We start from the raw sequence: 21,933 nt of genomic DNA on the forward strand, positions 1-21,933 counted from the left end.
TTATGATTTTGTATCACTGTGTTGTTTGCCAGAGACAGTGAGCAAGAGTAGTCAGAGGAAACTTTCATATATACATTCTACTGTTATAGAAAGACTGTATTTGGTGTTCTGGCTTGTATGCAGTCAATTCATTTTTTAATCTGTCACATGTTTTTGAATTGTTTTCGTTCTGTACACTTCCCGTCTGTAATTTTATCAAGCTTTTTTTTATGGTACTACGGCTAGTACTTTGGGGCCTGTAACCTGATTTTGAATTTTAACTAAATTGCATATGCCCTCCTGCTTTTGTGCTCTCTTTTGTTGTCGCCACCACATATCAACCCAGTCTCAGCTGGCAGGAATTAGCAAAAAAATTAGAAACCTTTTGACAAATAGCATATTTGCTTCAGTGTTGATCACTAATCTTTAATGTCCTACAATACCTTAGCCATTGTACAACATGAATCAATTGTATATGTGATTTCGTTGTATTTTGTAGTTTTTGTATTACACACTATCTTGTATGAGGGGCAACTGCAGCCATAAGCAGATATCTTGAAAAGCAACCACTTGGCTGCTCTTGTAAATAGTTTATTTAACTACCAGTTTCATAGCCTAGAAGCCACATCATCAGGTTAAAAGTGTTAAATTAGAAAAAGCATTTGCTACAGTTGTGGTCGAATTAAAGTTGCAATCAATAGTGACAAAGAGCACATTACTTTTACTTGAATTATGACATTAAAGCTGCAACATGGATGGGGTGGAATATTCCTCCTCTATGAATGAACGAGGCAATTAGTGGATTGTCAGATCAATGGAAAGTGTGGGTCTGTCGTTCCATTAAGCACTTGAGAAACTGTGGACCTATACTTTCCACTTACCTGAAGATCCACTAATTGCGCCATTTATTCATAGAGCATTAGGGAAGTTCAAAAAACATCTTTTATCTTGACAAGTAGTGGACTTCCAGCAACCATACGGAAAATGTTCATAGAGGCCGCAAGATGTATTGGGTACTGTTATGCGGGGAAGTGCCTCCAGAAGAATGATAATGGCAAGTATTGCCTTCAAAAACAGGTTTGCAAAGCAAGCGGAGCTAATGATCTAGGCAAAATTGAAACGTGGAGATTGGAGATTATCACAGCCAAATGAACTCTGAGTATTACGAGAAGTGTTTTCAGCGCAATCTCCTTTATAGACTGCTTGTATTTATCCAGTACCCTAACAACGAATCGAAATCTTGTCACCTGCTTTAATTACGATTGAACCTAAGCGATCTTATATATCATAAGCCTACAACTTGATACACCACGGTATTTGTATGGGTTGACACATTCCAGTCTTAACTCGTTTTTATTCTAGATGCAGGATATCATTTCACTTCATTTTGTGAAACGTACAATTTTACTTTTCGTAATATTTAAAGGTAGCTGCCAGTCTGTGCATCACATCCAAAGGTTATCGAGATCTGACACAAAAGAGCCATAAACACCTTAGCTTGAAATTTTATAACAAACTCCCAAAGGCTGTGAGCGAACTACCAATGAATAAGTTTAAGCAAACAATAGAAGTGTGGCTCAAATGTACGCCACAACGAGTTAAAATTTCATAGAGTGGCTCAGACTAATTACAGCGCTCCTAGCGGCAACCAACGCTAACTCGGCCGCCATGTTCTCCTTAGTCAAAACTCAAAACATTAGGAAAGCGTTACTGTTGTTTGTGTTGGAAGTGTGTCAGCTGTTGTGATATTACTGCAATATTTAACTTTTCTAGGTGACTTTTTTGTTACAAAATATAAAGTCAACATGCCTGCAGTGTGTTCAGCGTTCAACTGCACAAATCGCAGCGATAAAACAACAAATATTTCATATTATAGGTAAGTATATTAGTACCGAAATACGACACACGTTTTTTAATGTTTATTAAAGAGTCATTTGCATTGGAACTGTAATTATGCTTAAGACAAATGCAGGAAGTAATTTATTTATCGTTGATTACATATTTCCTTTAAAAGATAAGGAAATTACAAAAACATGGGTTATAAATATGAAGCGAGAAAACTGGTTTCCTACTACAGCCAGTTACCTCTGTTCAACTCATTTTGAAGAGAAATATATGTACCACACAAATGTCCAGAGGCGCCTTTTGTCAAAACCAGTACCTACTATCTTTAACTTTCCACCACATTTACAAAAGCAAGATAAAGTATTACGACCAAAACCCAGAAAGCGATCTTTCGACAATTTGCAAGATAGTGCTATTACAGTGACATCATTAGCACAAAGTAAGTCAATAATTTAATTTTACTCCGTGTTCTTATTACTTTGAATTACATACTTTCTATTATAAACTTATGGTGTAACTCTGTTATAAACTTATGATGTAACTACATTCTTTCAGTGCCTGTCGGACCCACATCTGTTTCTGCTGACCACAGTTACTGTCTACCAAGCCCTAAGAAGTTGAAAACACAATATAACAGAGTACAAGCAGAGAATGTGCGACTAAAGAAGCGGATAAAGCAAATGAAGCAACTTAGTGTACGACACAAAAGAAGAATAGTGCAGTTACAGACTTTAGTCGCTGGTTTGAGAAGAAGGCTATGTAGTTCAGTTTCTGATATGTTAAACAGTGAACATGTAGTTGGTTTGCTGAAGGAGCTATTGGAACTTCAGTGCAGTGCTAAAGTATGCCATTATTCTCAGCAAATAAGGAAATTTGCCCTGACCGTACACTTTTATTCTGCCAAGGCATACAGCTACTTATGAAAATTTGTGAAATTACCCCACCCAAGAACGCTTTGACTTTGTTATTGCATTACTATGCTTGTGTTAACTACTTGTAACACATACACTCCTGGAAATGGAAAAAAGAACACATTGACACTGGTGTGTCAGACCCACCATACTTGCTCCGGACACTGCGAGAGGGCTGTACAAGCAATGATCACACGCAAGGCACAGCGGACACACCAGGAACCGCGGTGTTGGCCGTCGAATGGCGCTAGCTGCGCAGCATTTGTGCACCGCCGCCGTCAGTGTCAGCCAGTTTGCCGTGGCATACGGAGCTCCATTGCAGTCTTTAACACTGGTAGCATGCCGCGACAGCATGGACGTGAACCGTATGTGCAGTTGACGGACTTTGAGCGAGGGTGTATAGTGGGCATGCGGGAGGCCGGGTGGCCGTACCGCCGAATTGCTCAACACGTGGGGCGTGAGGTCTCCACAGTACATCGATGTTGTCGCCAGTGGTCGGCGGAAGGTGCACGTGCCCGTCGACCTGGGACCGGACCGCAGCGACGCACGGATGCACCCCAAGACCGTAGGATCCTACGCAGTGCCGTAGGGGACCACACCGCCACTTCCCAGCAAATTAGGGACACTGTTGCTCCTGGGGTATCGGCGAGGACCATTCGCAACCATCTCCATGAAGCTGGGCTACGGTCCCGCACACCGTTAGGCCGTCTTCCGCTCACGCCCCAACATCGTGCAGCCCGCCTCCAGTGGTGTCGCGACAGGCGTGAATGGAGGGACGAATGGAGACGTGTAGTCTTCAGCGATGAGAGTCGCTTCTGCCTTGGTGCCAATGATGGTCGTATGCGTGTTTGGCGCCGTGCAGGTGAGCGCCACAATCAGGACTGCATACGACCGAGGCACACAGGGCCAACACCCGGCATCATGGTGTGGGGAGCGATCTCCTACACTAGCCGTACACCACTGGTGATCGTCGAGGGGACACTGAATAGTGCACGGTACATCCAAACCGTCATCGAACCCATCGTTCTACCATTCCTAGACCGGCAAGGGAACTTGCTGTTCCAACAGGACAATGCACGTCCGCATGTATCCCGTGCCACCCAACGTGCTCTAGAAGGTGTAAGTCAACTACCCTGGCCAGCAAGATCTCCGGATCTGTCCCCCATTGAGCATGTTTGGGACTGGATGAAGCGTCGTCTCACGCGGTCTGCACGTCCAGCACGAACGCTGGTCCAACTGAGGCGCCAGGTGGAAATGGCATGGCAAGCCGTTCCACAGGACTACATCCAACATCTCTACGATCGTCTCCATGGGAGAATAGCAGCCTGCATTGCTGCGAAAGGTGGATATACACTGTACTAGTGCCGACATTGTGCATGCTCTGTTGCCTGTGTCTATGTGCCTGTGGTTCTGTCAGTGTGATCATGTGATGTATCTGACCCCAGGAATGTGTCAATAAAGTTTCCCCTTCCTGGGACAATGAATTCATGGTGTTCTTATTTCAATTTCCAGGAGTGTATTTCAAATAAATTCTCCTTCACAGTGTACTGGTTTTTGAGGCTTTGACTGTTTACTTTGAAATAGCGACAAAAATATCGCATTTCTGTGCCCGTTACTGTTTCTAATAGTTAACCACAGCATGTTTAGAAGTTTCACCGTAATATTCTGGTGGTACCTGCTCTAATTGCATTAATTTGTGGGCAACAAGTAACGTTATAGTGGATGGACAGACTTATTTGAGTTGTCTTGTGGTGTTATCTACATCGAAAAGTTTAGCCATATTTCGACAAAAACATCCCTTTTTGCTGTCAGTGTACACTGAAATCACTGCTGTCTATTGCTTGTTTAGAAAAAATAAAGCTAGTATGGGCTATTTCAAGTAAGTCAAACGCAGTTACAAGGGGGCTGGACACAGCAGATGAATGCCTTGACTAGAGAAAACATGGCGGCCAGAATTTCAATTTGCTTCAAACATGGCGGACCTATAGCCACTCTATGAAATTTTAACTCTTTGGTACGCCACGCCATATTACTCACTTGATGAGTTTCAAAACAGTGACACAAAAGAGATATGCTACATAAAACAAAAAACTGCCATATGAATTATACCTATGTGTTTGTGACAGTAGTGTACCAACAAAGATTTTTTACATGGATACATAAGATGTACCATAAATATATTTTGATACTATTGTATAATTAACTTATGATTTATTATTACTATTGTAAATGAATAATTGTTGTATTATAAATATTACTTTACCATGCACATCTGCTTGCCCTGCACAGGCACAATTATGTACCATAATAATTATTGCAATTTTTAAAAAAATGTATTGAACACACTGACGATGCCAATTGTATGGAAAACATACTGAAAGGCAAATAAAGATTCTATTCTATTTGTCAGCTTTTCTCAAACAGAATTTCACTATAGATAACTAGATGTACCCGGCCACGCTTAGCTGTGGCTCAGTCTACTTAAATGGAAAAGAAAGAAAAGAGAAAGCACACGTTTCTAATATGTATGGGGATTCGATATACGTCCTAATTTCCTTCTCCCTCTGTCTCTGTGAATCTCCATGTCCTCCTTTCTCTGTCCACCTCCTCCTCCTTAACCCTCCCTCCTCGGTCTCTGTGCAGTCTCCGTGGCATTGTTTCGTCGTTGCTTTACTTGGTTGCACCATAATGATCCATCTTGCTGTGAGTATTCCCATTTAAATGGTAGACACAGATGGCCCACTCTGGTAGCTATGCCACTACGCTATCTGTTGGCGGACGACGCTGAAACCATTATCAGTACATCCACTAGCTCCCAGGTGGCATACACCATGATTGGATCAAAATCGACGTCGTATTATTTTTTTTTCCCCAGAAGTGTATTTACAACGCTGATGGCTGCCGCCAAGGAATCATGCTTGTTTAGCATTGCCAAACGAATCATGTTAACAAACACAGCTGCTAGCGTTAATCCACTGTGTGATGGAAACTGCCTTTTTCTAAAGGAATTGCTCAGCTAAAACTCCTGGATCCATGCTTCTGTGTAGTGGATGGAAGTGTGTTATGAAATACCAGTACTGTCCCCGATTCTTTAAAAGAGTTGAACTCTCATGCACAAAAGAGCTTCAAACGTCTGATGACCTTACAAATGAATTAATGTGTTAAATACACACATCAAAAACAGTTTGGCACTACCCCAGTTCCCAGAACTCTTGAATGCAGACGTTGACTGTGAATATTGTATCACAGACACAGTCCCTTGACCATTCAAAGTTGTCACTAAACCCGCCCAAAGATATAAACAGCCTTGCATGAGCAGCGCCTATTAGACGGAATGGGTCCGACAGCCGATCAGTTCCGGTCATTCCACCAGGAGGGAGGTACACGGCTCGTGTTGTCTGTAGTTCAACCATATCTAGACGGTCAATAACACGGTTCGATTGCTTCCACACTGTCATTTTGTGCCAGGAAGGTCTCTCAACAAGGGAAGTGTCCAGGCATCTCGGAGTGAACCAAAGTGATGTTGCTCGGACGTGGAGGAGATAAGAGCGGCAGGAACTGTCGATGACATGCCCCGCTCAGGCCAGGTCCATCTTTGCAACCACGACACCATGCAGCGCGGTACAGATGGGCCCAACAACATGCCATATGGACCGCTCAGGATTGGCATAACATTCTCTTCACCAATGAGTGTCGCTTATGTCTTCAACCAGACAATCATCGGAGACGTGTTTGGAGGCAACCCCGTCAGGCTGAACGCCTTAGAGACACTATGAAAAGAGTCCAGCAAGGTGGAGATTTCCTGCTGTTTTGGGGTGGCATTATGTGGCCGAAATATGCCGCTGGTGGTCATGGAAGGCGTCGTAGTGACTGTATGATACGTGAATGCCATCCTCCAACCGATAGTGCAACCATATCGGCAGCATATAGGCGAGGCGTTCGTCTTCATGGACGATAATTCGCGCCCACATCGTGCACATCTTGTGAGTGACAACGCTCGACTAGAGTGGCCAGTATGTTCTCCAGACATGAAGCCTATCGAACATTCCTGCGATAGATTGAAAAGGGCTATTTATGGACGACATGACCCACCAACCACTCTTAGGGATCTACGCCGAATCGCCGTTGAGGAGTGGGGCAATCTGGACCAACAGAGCCTTGATGAACCTGTGGATAGTATGCCATGATGAATACAGGCCTGCATCAATGCATGAGGACGTGCTACTGAGTATTAGAGGTACCAGTTTGTGCAGAAATCTGGACCACCACCTCTGAGGGTCTCGCTGTATGGTGGTACAACATGCAATGTGTGGTTTTCATGAGCAATATAAAGGGCGGAAATGATGTTTATTTTGATCTCTATTCCAGTTTTCTGTACAGGTCCCGGAACCGAGGTGACACAAAACTTTTTTTGATGAGTGTATTTGACTTAAGCGTGGTAGCGAAAAAAAGCTGAGGAAAGGTTTGAAATTGGAAGTCGCTAAGTGTTCCCATTATCGAACACTGGGTGAATACGGTCTGGATAATTTGCGCTATATTTCGCGCATCTAAATATTAATGACGTCTTATTTCCTGAACTAATTGTTGTAGAATGATATAATTTTGCAGGTACATCAGTAGTAAAGGTAGATACAGTTTGCAAAGTGTGTTGCAAATAGAGTTAGTAGCAAAGGAGTAGTAAATTAAAATATCTTGCACGATTGAAATTTTACTGCGTGCCATTTCAAGCAAAAGTTTGTTTTGCACGCATCTATATGTGTACGACAACATATTTTTTGCACTATGTGTTGTACAATGATATAGTTTTGGCGTTACATTTAGTAGAACATTGGATACTGTCTGCAAACTGCACTGCTAATAGAGTCGGTAGCAAAGAAATACTAAATTAGAACGTCATGTCCACTACTGAAGTTTTAATGCATGATAAGCGAAAATGAAGTAAGAAATGAACTTTTGTCCTTTCATCACTATATGAGTGTGTCAGCGAGGAAAAGTATCGAAAAGTTTTTAAATTATGTGTAAAATTTGTTGACAGTTGCTAAGTATTTTCATTCTCAAATAGAAAGCCCGGATATTTACTTGCCGTCATTTACGCTGCCTCAGGACCGACACATGAAGAAACAAGCACACTTGGTGCTATCTGTAATACTTGTCTCATTCTGTTAAACTTTTGACATAAGATTATACCTCTTGATGTGTAGACTACGACACATTTTAAATTTTTTAATTCGGTCGATAATATGCGAAATACTGAAAATCAAATTTTTGTTGCTCCTGGAAGACGATAGATAGGTAACTGGTGCTGGGTTCCGGGTTAGCGGTTTAGTAATATAGATGGCGCTATTTAATACAGATACTATAAACGGTGAGTATATTACGTTAACTAATCGTGACTCTAAGCATTAAAACATTTACCTTCAACACCTCCTCAGTGATTTCACCCATGTCTGATACGAAACACCCATCCACCATGACTTCATCAGGTGATAAGAATTCTGGTGCGTTGTCGTTGATGTCTTCTAGGGTCACGATTATTGTTATCGAGTTGGAGTTGGAGTCTCCTGCAATGCACAGCGGAAAGGTTAGCAGTAAATATCGTTTCAGGCAAATAACTTACAATAGACATATTTAATTCTTAATTAGCCTTCTTACGTTACTGTTTATGGCACCTGAATTCATCCTGATACATAATTCTCATTTAGGTTTTCACGGTTGTCCTTTGAGACGCTAAAAAAATACGGTAACACGAACTAAATATTAATATCTCTGCAGGAAATGTCTGCTTATGGCAACTGACAGAAGGTTTCTCAGCAGCTACAAGTTGTGGAAGGCCTTACACAGTGGCATCCGTTAGTCAGAAAACGGATGTCCTATTACTAGTGCAAAGAGCAACACATCAAACAGTTTGCGCTTTGAAAGAGGAACCCGTTAGTCAGAAAGACAAAGTGGTATTCAAGAAATCCAGAAATGTGTAATTTATGCACAAATCGTTACGAGTACACTGACAACGGTTTGGTGTCTCCCCATGCATCCATCTTGAATCAGTGTGGTAAAAGGCTGCGACCCGAGACGTTTGATTAAGTGTTGGTGAGTGCATGTCCTCAGTCGTGTTTCCGTGCGCTTGCGGTTTCGCGCTGGTTGACTTGAAATAGCAGAGTGTCTGTATAAAGTTGTGAAAAAAGTGATGCAGAAATGCATAACATTTTCAAGAAGGCTTTCGGTCAGACGCAGGCGTACGACAGGTATAAGCGTCTCAAACACAGCCGAACATCGACTAATAATGATGACCTTTCACGTCGGCAATCAGCCGGTATCACTCTAGAAAACGTTCAGAAGATAATTCTCGAAGATCGTAGACAGACTATCCAGGACCTGTGCAGCATCTAGGGAATAAGTTATGGTACATGTGAACGTATGATGTCAAAAGAATTGAACACGTGAAGGACTGTTAAAATTGTGGCGAAACTGTTTCAGGACGATCGAAAACAACATAGCGTGGAAGGCTGCAGGTCCTTTCAAATGGTGTCATTGGCTAAGAATGTTGGGTTTATGATCCTGAAACTAAGGTGCAATCATGGCAGTCGTACACTACTTTTTTACCTACGCCACAAAAATCCGACAAGAGTAACACTAAGACCTTGTTGATAAAGAATTCATCGTCATCCCCCCCCCCCCTCCCACCCCATCCCCTAATTAGATGGGTCAATAAAGAGTTCTGTCGCGATGTTCTAAGGCCTTTTTGAGCAGGACATGAGGAGAAAACGTCTACAGAAGTGGCTTGCGAACTACTGGATACTCCACCACGATAATGCACGATTGCATACGGCCTGCAATATGCAGTAACAAATTTTGACGGTAAACAGGATGACGGCTGTTCACCAGACTTATCTCCGTGTGACTTCTTCCTCTTCCTGAATATGAAAGTTATGTCGAAATTCCCCTGGCCTCCCACGGGAGCTGTGGCTGTAATCCAAAGCACCATGACAGCCGCTGGCTACGTCAACACTATTGCAGACCAGCTGAGCCCCTACTGTTCCCCGTAGGCGATAAAATCTTCCAACAGGATAACTGACAGTGTTACAAGGCCAGAATCATGCTACAGTGATTTGAGGGGCGTATAGTGACATGACGTTGATGCCTTGATCACCAGCTACGCCTGATCTGAAATCGATGTAACACGTCTTGGATGCTTTCGGGCGCCAGCTCCCTGTATATTAACCAGCTACCAACAACTTATGGGAATAGCGTGACCTACGCTCGGACATCTCATGGTACATATCTCCAGAAACCCACCTAGGACTTGTCATATCCACTGCCAGAAACTGAAGTTGCTTGTATGTGAAGTTGATGGGGTGAAGATTTGAAGCAGCTCATAGGACGAATTCAAAAGTAATAGCAGTGTACATGGCTACAACACTAGGAGAAAGGATGATCTTCACTACTCAAGGTTAAATCTAACTTTGGCTCAGAAGGGGGTATATTATGCTGCCACAAAAGTCTTTGGTCTCTTACCTAATAGCATCAAAAGTCTGACAGATAGCCATATAGCATTTAAAAGGAAATTAAAAGAATTTCTTAATTGCAACTCCTTCTACTCATTAGATGAATTTTTGGATATAGTAAGTGGGTAATTTCTTAACCTCAAAAAAAAAAATAATTATAATAATAATTATTGAGTGTCATGTAATATGTTGTCTAATGTAATATCTTGTATAGACACCTTTTATTAACCTGACACGTTCCACATCATTACGAAGTGTCGTATTCATGATCTATGGAACAAGTACTAATCTAATCTAGAGGCTCAAACGGAACCGCAGAGGGGTACTTAAACACTCTAATGAAGATGCCAGGATACATTTCAAAATTTTCGGGGCAAGATTGGTATATTTGCGCCAAAGGGGACTACTGTGAACGTGATGGTGGAGAGTAAGATTTAGATAAGGCGTAATAACTTTAAATCACATACTGTATTTCTGTGAATTCTGGATACCACCTTTTATGTTTTATCATTACTGTCAGTATTTTTTTGTGTGGGGTGGGGGTGGGGGGGTGACAACGAGGCAAGCTAGTCTTACATTACCTCCAGCTGCAGGCTCCTAGTTTAGCTGGAATGTTTCCTACTGCTTGTCAAGTTTCAACCAACGGAAAAGCATCGCTTTTTGAACATACCTCGTAATTTTCTAGAATTCCTTATCACTTTCGAGATCCTTAGATTTTAAACCAATTTATTTTCCGGATTTTAGCTAAAATATATGAGAATTGATATATGTAAGAATGTATGTGCTTTTAGAATACTGGTCATGGTTCATGACAATTACCCTCAACCCCCCCCCCCCCACCCCCCACCCCCACCCCCTTTTCTGTCCACCCTCCAGCAACCGCGCCTGAAGGAAATTCCCAAGTCTTCTTCAACTCCATTCCAAAACGTTTTGAGGCTCTGACTTCACAACTAACGTGTGATACTACCGATAGTAGTACGACGTTGTCAATCGCACCCGTTACACGTGAGTGGAAGATCTCTGGTACATTCGGAGCCGAGGGAGTCTTTAACGACAAACAGGCTACGGCCCATGGGCCTTTAAGTGAGAAGAGGATGGTCGTTGTTCAGGTTCCGCGTGGGGAGGGGGCTTCGCATGCAGTCGAGTCGCACCAAAATTACATGAACAATAAGCAGATGTTGATGAAATATGAACGAAGAAGTTTTCCGTCGAATGGTAGGGCAACAGTGAGTGACTCATCGCATTATTCGCGGAGAGTACGCATAATTACACACGAAGTGAGGGGACAAATCAGCATCGTCATTATTAGACAGTAATATCAGTTGGCGGGCAGTATTGTTCTTAAAACAATTATCAAGGTTACAGTGAACTGTTGTAACGTTATGGTTTAATTTGAAAGGCAATACAACAATGACAAACTTCGGTGTGAATGCAGAACTAGATTTAGTTGCTAGTATGAGCATGGTTGGGTCTAGACATTATTAAGTGATATGATACTTACGAACTCAATAACCGAAGTAAATTGTATGAACTTACATCCTTTGAAAGCACCCTTTTTCACAAATAGTTGAAGAACTTTAATATTCTTGAATTAAGAGACATATTTTCGCTTTATGCAAAACTTTCAGGTTTCGTGCGAAGGATGTTCTCTCTGTTAGTCATACCTTCACATGTCCGATCGGCGCAAAGAAGACTGTTTCAAGAATCAGCACAATGTAGTGGGAGGGGGCGTTACACAATCGCACCATCGAAGACAATGTGTAAGTTATTCCGTAATTCTAATCATTCCAATTACATATTTTCTCCTCGGTGATGTACTTTTCACAAACGTTAGTATAGTGTTCATATAACGACATTGTTGCAAGGTAACATAAACCACATTCAAAGACATTGTAGATAAAGTAATATATACAAATATGTAATTTGTTGTAAATACATAAATAGCTGCTTACGCATAATAATGAGAACATGAGGATGGAGAGGCTAGACTAATGTCAAAATTGATTCGATAACTTTTGAATATCACGAGGATGTTCGCTTTCATACTAGTAGTCGGTGTCATTTAGGTAAGAGTTACACGTTATCCTTTCCCCCTCTCGTCTCCCCTTTTACCCCTGGTTGTTTCACAGTTAAAAAACCAGGAATTCATATTACACCGGCTGAAGGATGTTCGGTGTGATAGTTATCTAGAGATGAACAGAGTAATACGAAATATGGAAAGATGGAAGGCAGAGTCAAAACAGTCAAAGACAGACTACTTAAAAAAACATCATATCCCAACTAATCACAGGTTCATCGTAAAGATGTGCTGTACGTTACCAGTACATATAATAGTACAAAATATTTACAAATTTGTAAATAAAAATTCAATGCACGTGAAAGAAATATTTTGCCTTCCTGCTGTGAACAATACCCGATCTTTGCGAGAGTGTAACTAATGTCAGAGACATTAGCTGCCGTGATGCTGTTACGGGAGCGATGGCCGCTTAAGGTAAAAAGGTTATCCGGAAAAGTTTGGTCACGAACAACTTACTTAGATGATAACCTGAGAACATCCAATTCAAATCAGACTAACGCAGAATAATGATGTTTATAACTTAAAGAAACAAAAAAAGGAAGATTCGGTTTAACGTCCCGCAGACGTCGCGGTCATTATAGACGGAGCACAAGCTCGGATTATGTCAAGGATGGGGAGGGGAATCGGTCGTGCCCTTTCAAATGAGCCATTGCGCCATTTCCCTGGAGCGATTTACAGAAATCACGAAAGACCGAAATCTGGATGACCGGGCGCGGGTTTGAACCGTTGTCCTCCTGAATGCGACGCCAGTGTGCTAACCACTGCGCAACCTCGCTCGGACAAAGAAATTGGAGGACTTGGCCAGCACTTATCAAATACAGAATGTTGCGGAATAAGAGACCGCTGTACTCTTATGAAAAAAGTAAATGCAGAAAACACAGAAAACTTAATGGCAATTCCTGCATTCGTAAGAAGGCTATGCGTGGAGCCTACAATAATTCCCAACAGATCCTGGTGAAAAATCTATACGAAAATCCTTCGAAAGTCTGGTCATATGTAAAGACAATGAACGGATCTAAAACTTCCATCCGGTGTCTTGTGGATGAGTCTGGTGTTGAAAATAAAAACAGCAGAGAGAAAATTGAAAGACGGAATTTCGAATTTGAAAACCTTTTTGCGAATGAGGATACTAGTTTAGCAATGTTTGCCTCCATCGTACAGACACACACACACACACACACACACACACACACACACACACACACACATGACAGGTACTGGGAAACAATTAAAACCACTCAACGTTAACGACGCAATAGGCCCTGACGCAACTCGCACTAAATTTGATGTTGAACAGGCTACGGAATTAGGCCCTTTCCTAGTTCATATTCATTTAGAATCTCTTGCGCACCCAACAGTTTGTCGTGAACGGAAAGATCGTAGGTCACTCCTCTTTACAAAAGGGGTAAAATTAATCCACAGAACTGCTGACCAAAATCGCTAAGGTTAGTCTGTTGCAGAATCCCAAAGACGGAACTTTATGAAATTCCTGGAATAAAAACAGTCTCCCTCAGAGAATCAGCTCTGGTTTAGGTTGTTCTCTTTTCCTAGATTTCGGAAAGGCTCTCGACACTGCACCACGTCGACGACTAATAACCAATCGTACGTAATACGGTAGTGGATCAGATATGTCCGGACACCCTTACTTGCGTGCTCATAGCCAAATGTGCTTCGTACATCTGCCCTGGCACTATGCTTCTCTTCAGCAGAATACGCAGCAACAGTTCGGCCAAATTCCACGGATACGGACCGAATTAAGTGTATGTATTTTATAATAATACGCATTTAGGAACTAACAGCAGAATCCAAAAAGTCAACTAACGTTAAGAATTTCCTAAGAGTGGATTTTTCTTGGTCAGTAACAAACAAAAACACTTAGAGACAATAATATTTTTTAAGATGGACTTAATTTTAATTGGCTGTGAATTCGTTCGTGAGCTAAGTAAAATTTGTCTCTCACCTTAGGGGTCGAGTGGTAAGCAGCAGAGTCAATGTGGGGTTAAACTTACTAGCTGCTATGGCATAAATTTCGATCGGAATTCCCATGGATTCGCGAATGTGCATTATAGAGACAGTCATCTTCAAATGTGGTACATGTTTGTAGCAACTAATATGGCATCAAATGAAGGCTGTTGTGATACAGCGCAATCAGTAGAAGAAAAAGACATTAAAAATAATTTAGTAAATATTTGCGTTCGTGTCTGATGTCTCATTTTTCAATTATTGCTACAATGTACTAATTTATGAAGATCACCAATTAATATCAAGATGGGTAGGGAAAGATGTGATAAAATAGCCAGAACAGGAAAAAGTGACCGTTACTTAGCTTTTGCTGTGAATAATGCTGTTGGCTGTCGAGAAGTCATTTACCTTATACTTGTTATGTTACTTGTATGGAGAGTAATAATTTTGTACAATACCAATGTTTACAGTACCAATGTTTGGCCTCCATTTGTAGTTCCTTGTTACTTCTTTCAGTTTCATAGTTTCTCCTGTAATCATTAATGCCGATATGGCGTACGGTTGGGAAAAGTGGCCTCAGTTCTCGTCAGGAAAAGTGGCCCAAGTGTTTACTTTAATAACAGTTACTTAAAAAAAACAGATAAAATTGACATCTAAACAGTTTTATATACAAAGCTATCAGCCGACATCCTATCCCTTTCTGACAATTTTGAACTAATTAGGTTTTATTATTGAAAACTATCTGTTCTGCTTTATTTGACCTAATACACAGTCCGTTTGAAAATGGACTGCAGCAGCTGCTTGTTACTCTTTCAGATACTAGGCCGTGAAGATGCCTAGAAAATGTACTCGGCGCCAGAAAAACGAAGACGGGATCCTGTTGCGATTGCAGTGGCCACAGTATCCGCTTACGTACGGAAAGCTGGTAGCTATATAAGCCTTTAGAAAAATGCATGTAGTTCCTGCACATTACTTTCAGTAGTTGCAGGGGCAACAGTCTGGATGATTGACTGATCTGGCCTTGTAGCCGGCCGGAGTGGCCGTGCGGTTCTAGGCGCTACAGTCTGGAACCGAGCGACCATTACGGTCGCAGGTTCGAATCCTGCCTCGGGCATGGATGTGTGTGATGTCCTTAGGTTAGTTAGGTTTAATTAGTTCTAAGTTCTAGGCGACTGATGACCTCAGAAGTTAAGTCGCATAATGCTCAGAGACATTTGAACCATTTTTGGCTTTGTAACACAGCCTTGCTGTGCTGGTACTGCGAACGGCTGAAAGCAAGGGGAAACTACATCCGTCATTTTTCCCGAGGGCATCCAGCTTTACTGTATGGTTAAATGATAATGGCATCCTCTTGGGTAAAATATTCCGGAGGTAAAATAGTCCCCCATTCGGATCTCCGGGCGGGGACTACTCAAGAAGACGTCGTTATCAGGAGAAAGCAAACTGGCGTTCTACGGATCGGAGCGTGGAATGTCAGATCCCTTAATCGGGCAGGTAGGTTAGAAAATTTAAAAAGGGAAATGGATAGTTTAAAGTTAGATATAGTGGGAATTAGCGAAGTTCGGTGGCAGGAGAAACAAGACTTTCGGTCAGGTGAATACAGGGTTATAAATACAAAATCAAATAGGGGTAATGCACGAGTAGGTTTAATAATGAATAAAAAAAAATAGGAGTGCGGGTAAGCTACTACAAACAGCATAGTGAACGCCTTATTGTGGCCAAGATAGAAAAAAATGGCTCTGAGCACTATGGGACTTAACATCTGAGGTCATCAGTCCCCTAAAACTTAGAACTACTTAAACCTAACTAACCTAAGGAAATCACACAACACCCAGCCATCACGAGGCAGAGAAAATCCCTGATCCCGCCGGGAATCGAACCCGGGAACCCGGGCGTGGGAAGCGAGAACGCTACCGCACGACCACGAGCTGCGGGCAGTTTAATAGTCATGGGCGACTGGAATTCGATAGTAGGAAAAGGAAGAGAAGGAAAAGTAGTAGGTGAATAAGGAATGGGGGTAAGCCACCTGGTAGAATATTGCACAGAGCATAACTTAATCGCAACTAACACTTGGTTCAAGAATCATGAAAATAGGTTGTATACATTGAAGAAGCCTGGACATACTAGAAGGTATCAGATAGGTTATATAATGGTAAGACAGAGATTTAGGAACCAGGTTTTAAATTGTAAGACATTTCCTGGGGCAGATGTGGATTCTGACCACAATCTATTGGTTATGAGCTGTAGATTAAAACTGAAGGTGGGAATTTAAGGAGATGGTACCTCGATGAACTGACTAAACCAGAGGTTGTACAGAGTTTCAGAGAGAGCATAAGGGAACAATTGATGAGAATGGGGGAAAGAAATACAGTAGAAGAAGAAATGGTAGCTTTGAGGGATGAAATATTGAAGGCAGCAGAGGGTAAAGTAGGTAAAATGACGAGGGCTAGTAGAAATCCTTGGGTAACAGAAGAAATATTGAATTTAATTGATGAAAGGAGAAAATATAAAAATTCAGTAAATGAAGCAGGCAAAAACGAATACAAATGTCTCAAAAATGAGATCGACAGGAAGTGCAAAATGGCTAAGCAGGCATGGCTAGAGGACAAATGTAAGGATGTAGAGGCTTATCTCACTAGGGGTCAGATAGATACTGCCTACAGGAAAATTAGAGACCTTTGGAGAAAAGAGAACCACTTGTATGAATATTAAGAGCTCAGATGGAAACCCAGTTCTAAACAAAGAAGGGAAAGCAGAAAGATGGAAGGAGTATATAGAGGGTATATACAAGGGTGATGTACTTGGGGACAGTATTATGGAAATGGAAGAGGATGTAGATGGAGATGAAATGGGAGATATGATACTGCGTGAAGAGTTTGACAGAGCATTGGAAGACCTAAGTCGAAAGAAGGCCCCGGGAGTAGACAACATTCCATTAGAACTACTGACAGCCTCGGGAGACCCAGTCCTGCCAATACTCTACCATGTGCTGAGTAAAATGTATGAGACAGGCGAAATACCCTCAGACTTCAAGAAGAATATAATAATTCCAATCCCAAAGAAAGGTGTTGACAGATGTAAAAATTACCGAACTATCAGTTTAATAAGTCACGGCTGCAAAATACCAAAGCGAATTCTTTACAGACAAATGGAAAAACTGGTAGAAGCTGACCTCGGGGAAGATCAGTTTGGATTCCAGAGAAATATGGAACACGTGAGACAATACTGACCCTACGACTTATCTTAGAAGCTAGATTAAGAAAAGGCAAACCTAGGTTTCTAGCATTTGTAGACTTAGAGAAAGCTTTTGACAATGTTGACTGGAATACTTTCTTTCAAATTCTGAAGGTGGCAGGGATAAAATACAGGGAGCGAAAGGCTATTTACAATTTGTACAGAAACCAGATGGCAGTTATAAGAGTCGAGGGACATGAAAGGGAAGCAGTGGCTGGGAAGGGTGTGAGGCAGGGTTGTAGCCTCTCTCCGACGTTATTTAGTCTGCATATTGAGCAAGCAGTAAAGGAAACAAAAGAAAAATTTGGAGTAGGAATAAAAATCCATGGAGAACAAATAAAAATTTCGAGGTTCGCCGATGACTTTGTAATTCTGTCCGAGACAGCTAAGGACTTGGAAGATTAGTTGACCGTAATGGACAGTGTCTTGAAAGGAGGATATAAGATGAACATCAACAAAAGCAAAACGAGATAATGGAATGTAGTTGAATTAAGTCGGCTGATGCTGAGGAAATTAGATTAGGAAATGAGACACTTAAAGTAGTAGAGGAGTTTTGCTATTTGGGGAGCAAAATAACTGATGATGGTCGAAGTAGAGAGGATACAAAATGTAGACTGGCAATGGCAAGGAAAGCGTTTCTGAAGAAGAGAGCTTTGTTAACATCCAGTATAGATTTAAGTGTCAGGAAGTCGTTTCTGAAAGTATTTGTATGAAGTGTAGCCATGCATGGAAATGAAACATGGACGATAAATAGTTTGGACAAGAAGAGAATAGAAGCTTTCGAAATGTGGTGCTGAAGAGGAGTTTGTGGCACAACTTGACTAGAAGAAGGGATCGGTTGGTAGGACATTTTCTGGGGCATCGAGGGATCACCAATTTAGTGTTAGAGGGCAGCGTGGAGGGTAAAAATCGTAGAGGGAGATCAGGAGATGAATACACTAAGCAGATTCAGAAGGATGTAGGCTACAATGGGTACTGGGAGATGAAGCAGCTTGCACAGGGTAGAGTAGCATGGAGAGCTGCATCAAACCAGTATCAGGACTGAAAACCACAACAACAATAACAACAACTTTCTTTTTTGCTTAAAAATAGTCGTGTGTTATATTATAATGTGTAGTTTCAAAATGCGTGTTTGGTAAGCTTCACCAATCGGGAGACGTGGTTAGGTGAATATAGAATTTCTCTTCGAATGGCCCCTTTACTCGCCCCCCCCCCCCTCCCCCCCCCCCACCCGCCCAGGCTCTTAAGCCAAAACATCTGACGACCATTGATACAGGTGGATCAGCGTTCATTGACTCTGAGCACAATGTGACTGGCTCCCAACAGCCAACTCCGGTCACCGAAATTTATCAGTGTCTATAACGACATCTGACGTCCGCAGAAGAGCAGTCTCAGAAATGGAGAAAAAGGAGGAAATCGATCCCAGAAAACAGTTGTTAGGATATGAACCACAAAAACCTGAGCTTCATGCTAACTCAGCAATTCTGTCAGCACCTGGAACTCACCGAACAGAAATTCGTTAACCCAATGGTTTGAGGAGAGCATCAAAAAGGAATCTGCTGCGGCTTTTCGTCTGACGATGTGACATGGAAAGCACTAAACCTATTTTGGACAGCAGTGTCACGACGCAAGACGAACCTCAGGAAGTGGGGCTTCGTGACTGAAGACGACTCCCGTAAATGTGGTGACATGCAGAATCCACATCACCTCGTATGCAGAAACCCGCACAGTCCTTGTACCAAAGAAGATCTATACGCGGCAAATGGTAAGGCCACAGTGCCAGGCAAAATTTTGTTATTATTTTTATTATTTTGTATTATCGAAGTGCTGGATGTAAAATAAATAATAATATACCTATGAAATGCGGAACTGGCCACTAGATGTCACGAGAGGTGGACACGTCAATATAAGAGCAGTCAGGATGTATTCAATTGTCAGTATAGGCGCAAAAGAGCAGAGTACACTATGTGATCAAAAGTATCCGGACACCTGGCTGAAAATAAGTTCGTGGCGCCCTCCATCGGTAATGCTGGAATGCAATATGGTGTTGGCAGACCCTTCGCCTTGATGACAGCTTCCACTCTCGCAGGCATACGTTCAGTCACGTACTGGAAGGTTTCTTGGTGAACGGCAGCCCATTCTTCACGGATTGCTGCACTGAGTAGAGATGAGGTGAGGCTTGACATGAATCGGCGTTCCAAAACATCCCAAAGGTGTTCTATATGATTCAGGCCAGGACTCTGTGCAGGCCAGTCCATTAGAGGTATGTTACTGTCATGTAACCACTCCGCCACAGGTCGTACGTTATTAACAGGTGCTCGATGTTGTTGAAAGGTGCAATCGCCATCCCCGAATTGCTCTTCAGCAGTGGGGAGCAAGAAGGTGCTTAAAACATCTGTGTAGGCCTGTGCTGTGATAGTGCCACGCAAAACAACCAGGGGTGAAAGACCCTCCATGAAAAACACGACCACACCATAAAACCACTGCCTCCGAATTTTACTGTTGCCACTACACACGCTGGCAGATGACGTTCACTGGGTTTTCGCCATACCCAGCCCCTGCCATCGGATCACCACATTGTGTACTGTGATTCGTCACTCCACACAAGGTTTTTCTACTGTTGAACAGTCCAATGTTTACGCTACTTACACCAAGTGATGGTCATTTGGCATTTACCCGCGTGAAGTGTGGCTTATGAGGAGCCGCTCGATAATGAAATCCACGTTTTCTCACCTCCTGCCTAACTGTCATAGTACTTGCAGCGGATCCTGATGCAGTTTGGAATGTCTGTGGGATGGTCTGGATAGATGTCTGCCTATTATACATTACGACCCTCTTCAACTGCCGACGGTGTCTGTCTGACAACAGACGAGGTCGGCCTGTACGCTTTTGGAAACAGTGGACCTAGGGATGCTTACGAGAGTGGAAGTCTCACGTACAGACGCATGACACAAGTGACACCCAACCACCTGACCACGTTCGAAATCCGGGAGTTCCGCGGAGCGCCCCATTCTGCTCTCTCACCATGTCTAATGACTACTGAGGTCGCTGATATGGAGTACCTGACAGTAGGTGGCAGGACTACGCACCTAATATGAAAAACGTAAGTTTTTGGGGGGGGGGGGGGTGCGGATACTTTTGATCACATAGTGTATGTCGGTCAGGTGAGCTCAGTAACTTCGGACGGGGTCGAAACATTGGATGTCACCTGAGTAACAAATTCGTCACGGGCGTTTCAATCCTTCTAAAGCTGTTAAAGTCGTATGTTGATAATGTAATTATGAAGTGGAAACGCGAAGGAGTTACAAAAGCTAAACCAAGACCAGTCAGACATTACGTACAGACGAACAAAGATCTTCGAAGAATGCGGAGGGTGCTTCTAAAAAATCGAATTAAACCGACGGACGGAAGCACTCGTGAGTTCAGGAGTGCTATCTGAAATCCGGCTGGCACAATGAATGTGCGGAACGAGTTAGGAATAAGGGGTGCAAACGGTCGAGCAGCTTCATAAGCCACATATTTCTGTAAACAATCCTACGAGACGATTGGGGACAACTGGAAACGAGGGACTTGGAGTAATGAATCACGGTGTACGCTAATGCAGTCCGATGGAAGAGTCTGGGTTTGGCGAATGTCTGAAGAACAGTACGTGCCACCATGTGTAGTGCCAGTAGTGACATGCACAGGAGATAGTGTTACGGTATGGGGGTATTGTGTGGTCCCTTTATTGCGCTTAAGGAAACGTTAAATGCGAAATGATATGAGCACATATTACAGCATTGTGCATTGAGTGCAACAGAAGAACAGTTCGGAGACGATGGTTCTTTGTATCAGCATGACAATGCCCAAACCAACAAAGGTTTGAGGACAATAACATTCCTGGAAAGGATTGGCCGGTCCAGAATTGCGAACTTAACCCGATGGAGCACCTTTGGTATAAGTCAGTACGTCGTCTTTGCTCGAAACAGACCACAGCGTTCAACATCACCACGTTATCTAGTTTCGGCTCTTTAAGAGGAAAAAATGGAAATGAGCGTATGGCATTGTTGGCCGGGAGGCCCCATTCGGGGAAGTTCGGCGGCCGAGTGAAAGTCTTATTGCAGTCGACGCCACATTGGGCGACATGCGTGCCGGTGATGAGGACAACACATCACCCAGTCCACGAGCGAAGAAAATCTCCAACCGGACCGGAAATCGAACCCGGACCAACTTGTACGGGAGGCAAGCATGTTACCACCCAGCTAAGTAGGTGGACCTTGAGGAACGATGTGCTGCCGTTGCTCCACATACATATAGACACCTCACTGAAAGTTCCCCCAGCAGAGTTCAAGCAGTCGTTAAGGGCGATGGTTGGACTCACCCATTATTAATGTCCATTAATGGGTGTCCGGAAACTTTTGCTCGAACACTGTATCTTCACGGA

The 21,933-nt window shown here is 42.6% G+C and overlaps 1 protein-coding gene across 1 annotated transcript in view; it reads right to left on the reverse strand.

Moving 5' to 3' along the window:
* LOC124803346 (cadherin-23-like) overlaps window positions 1-21,933 on the reverse strand; it is a 326,146-nt gene that overhangs the window by 211,092 nt on the left and 93,121 nt on the right. Inside the window, exon 9 of the mRNA XM_047264532.1 lies at window positions 8,151-8,296. Coding sequence (XP_047120488.1) covers window positions 8,151-8,296 — 146 coding nt within the window. The remainder of the gene's footprint in view (window positions 1-8,150; window positions 8,297-21,933) is intronic.

Source organism: Schistocerca piceifrons, chromosome 6 (genome assembly GCF_021461385.2).
Source record: "Schistocerca piceifrons isolate TAMUIC-IGC-003096 chromosome 6, iqSchPice1.1, whole genome shotgun sequence".
In the NCBI taxonomy this organism is placed as follows: Eukaryota; Metazoa; Arthropoda; class Insecta; order Orthoptera; family Acrididae; genus Schistocerca; species Schistocerca piceifrons.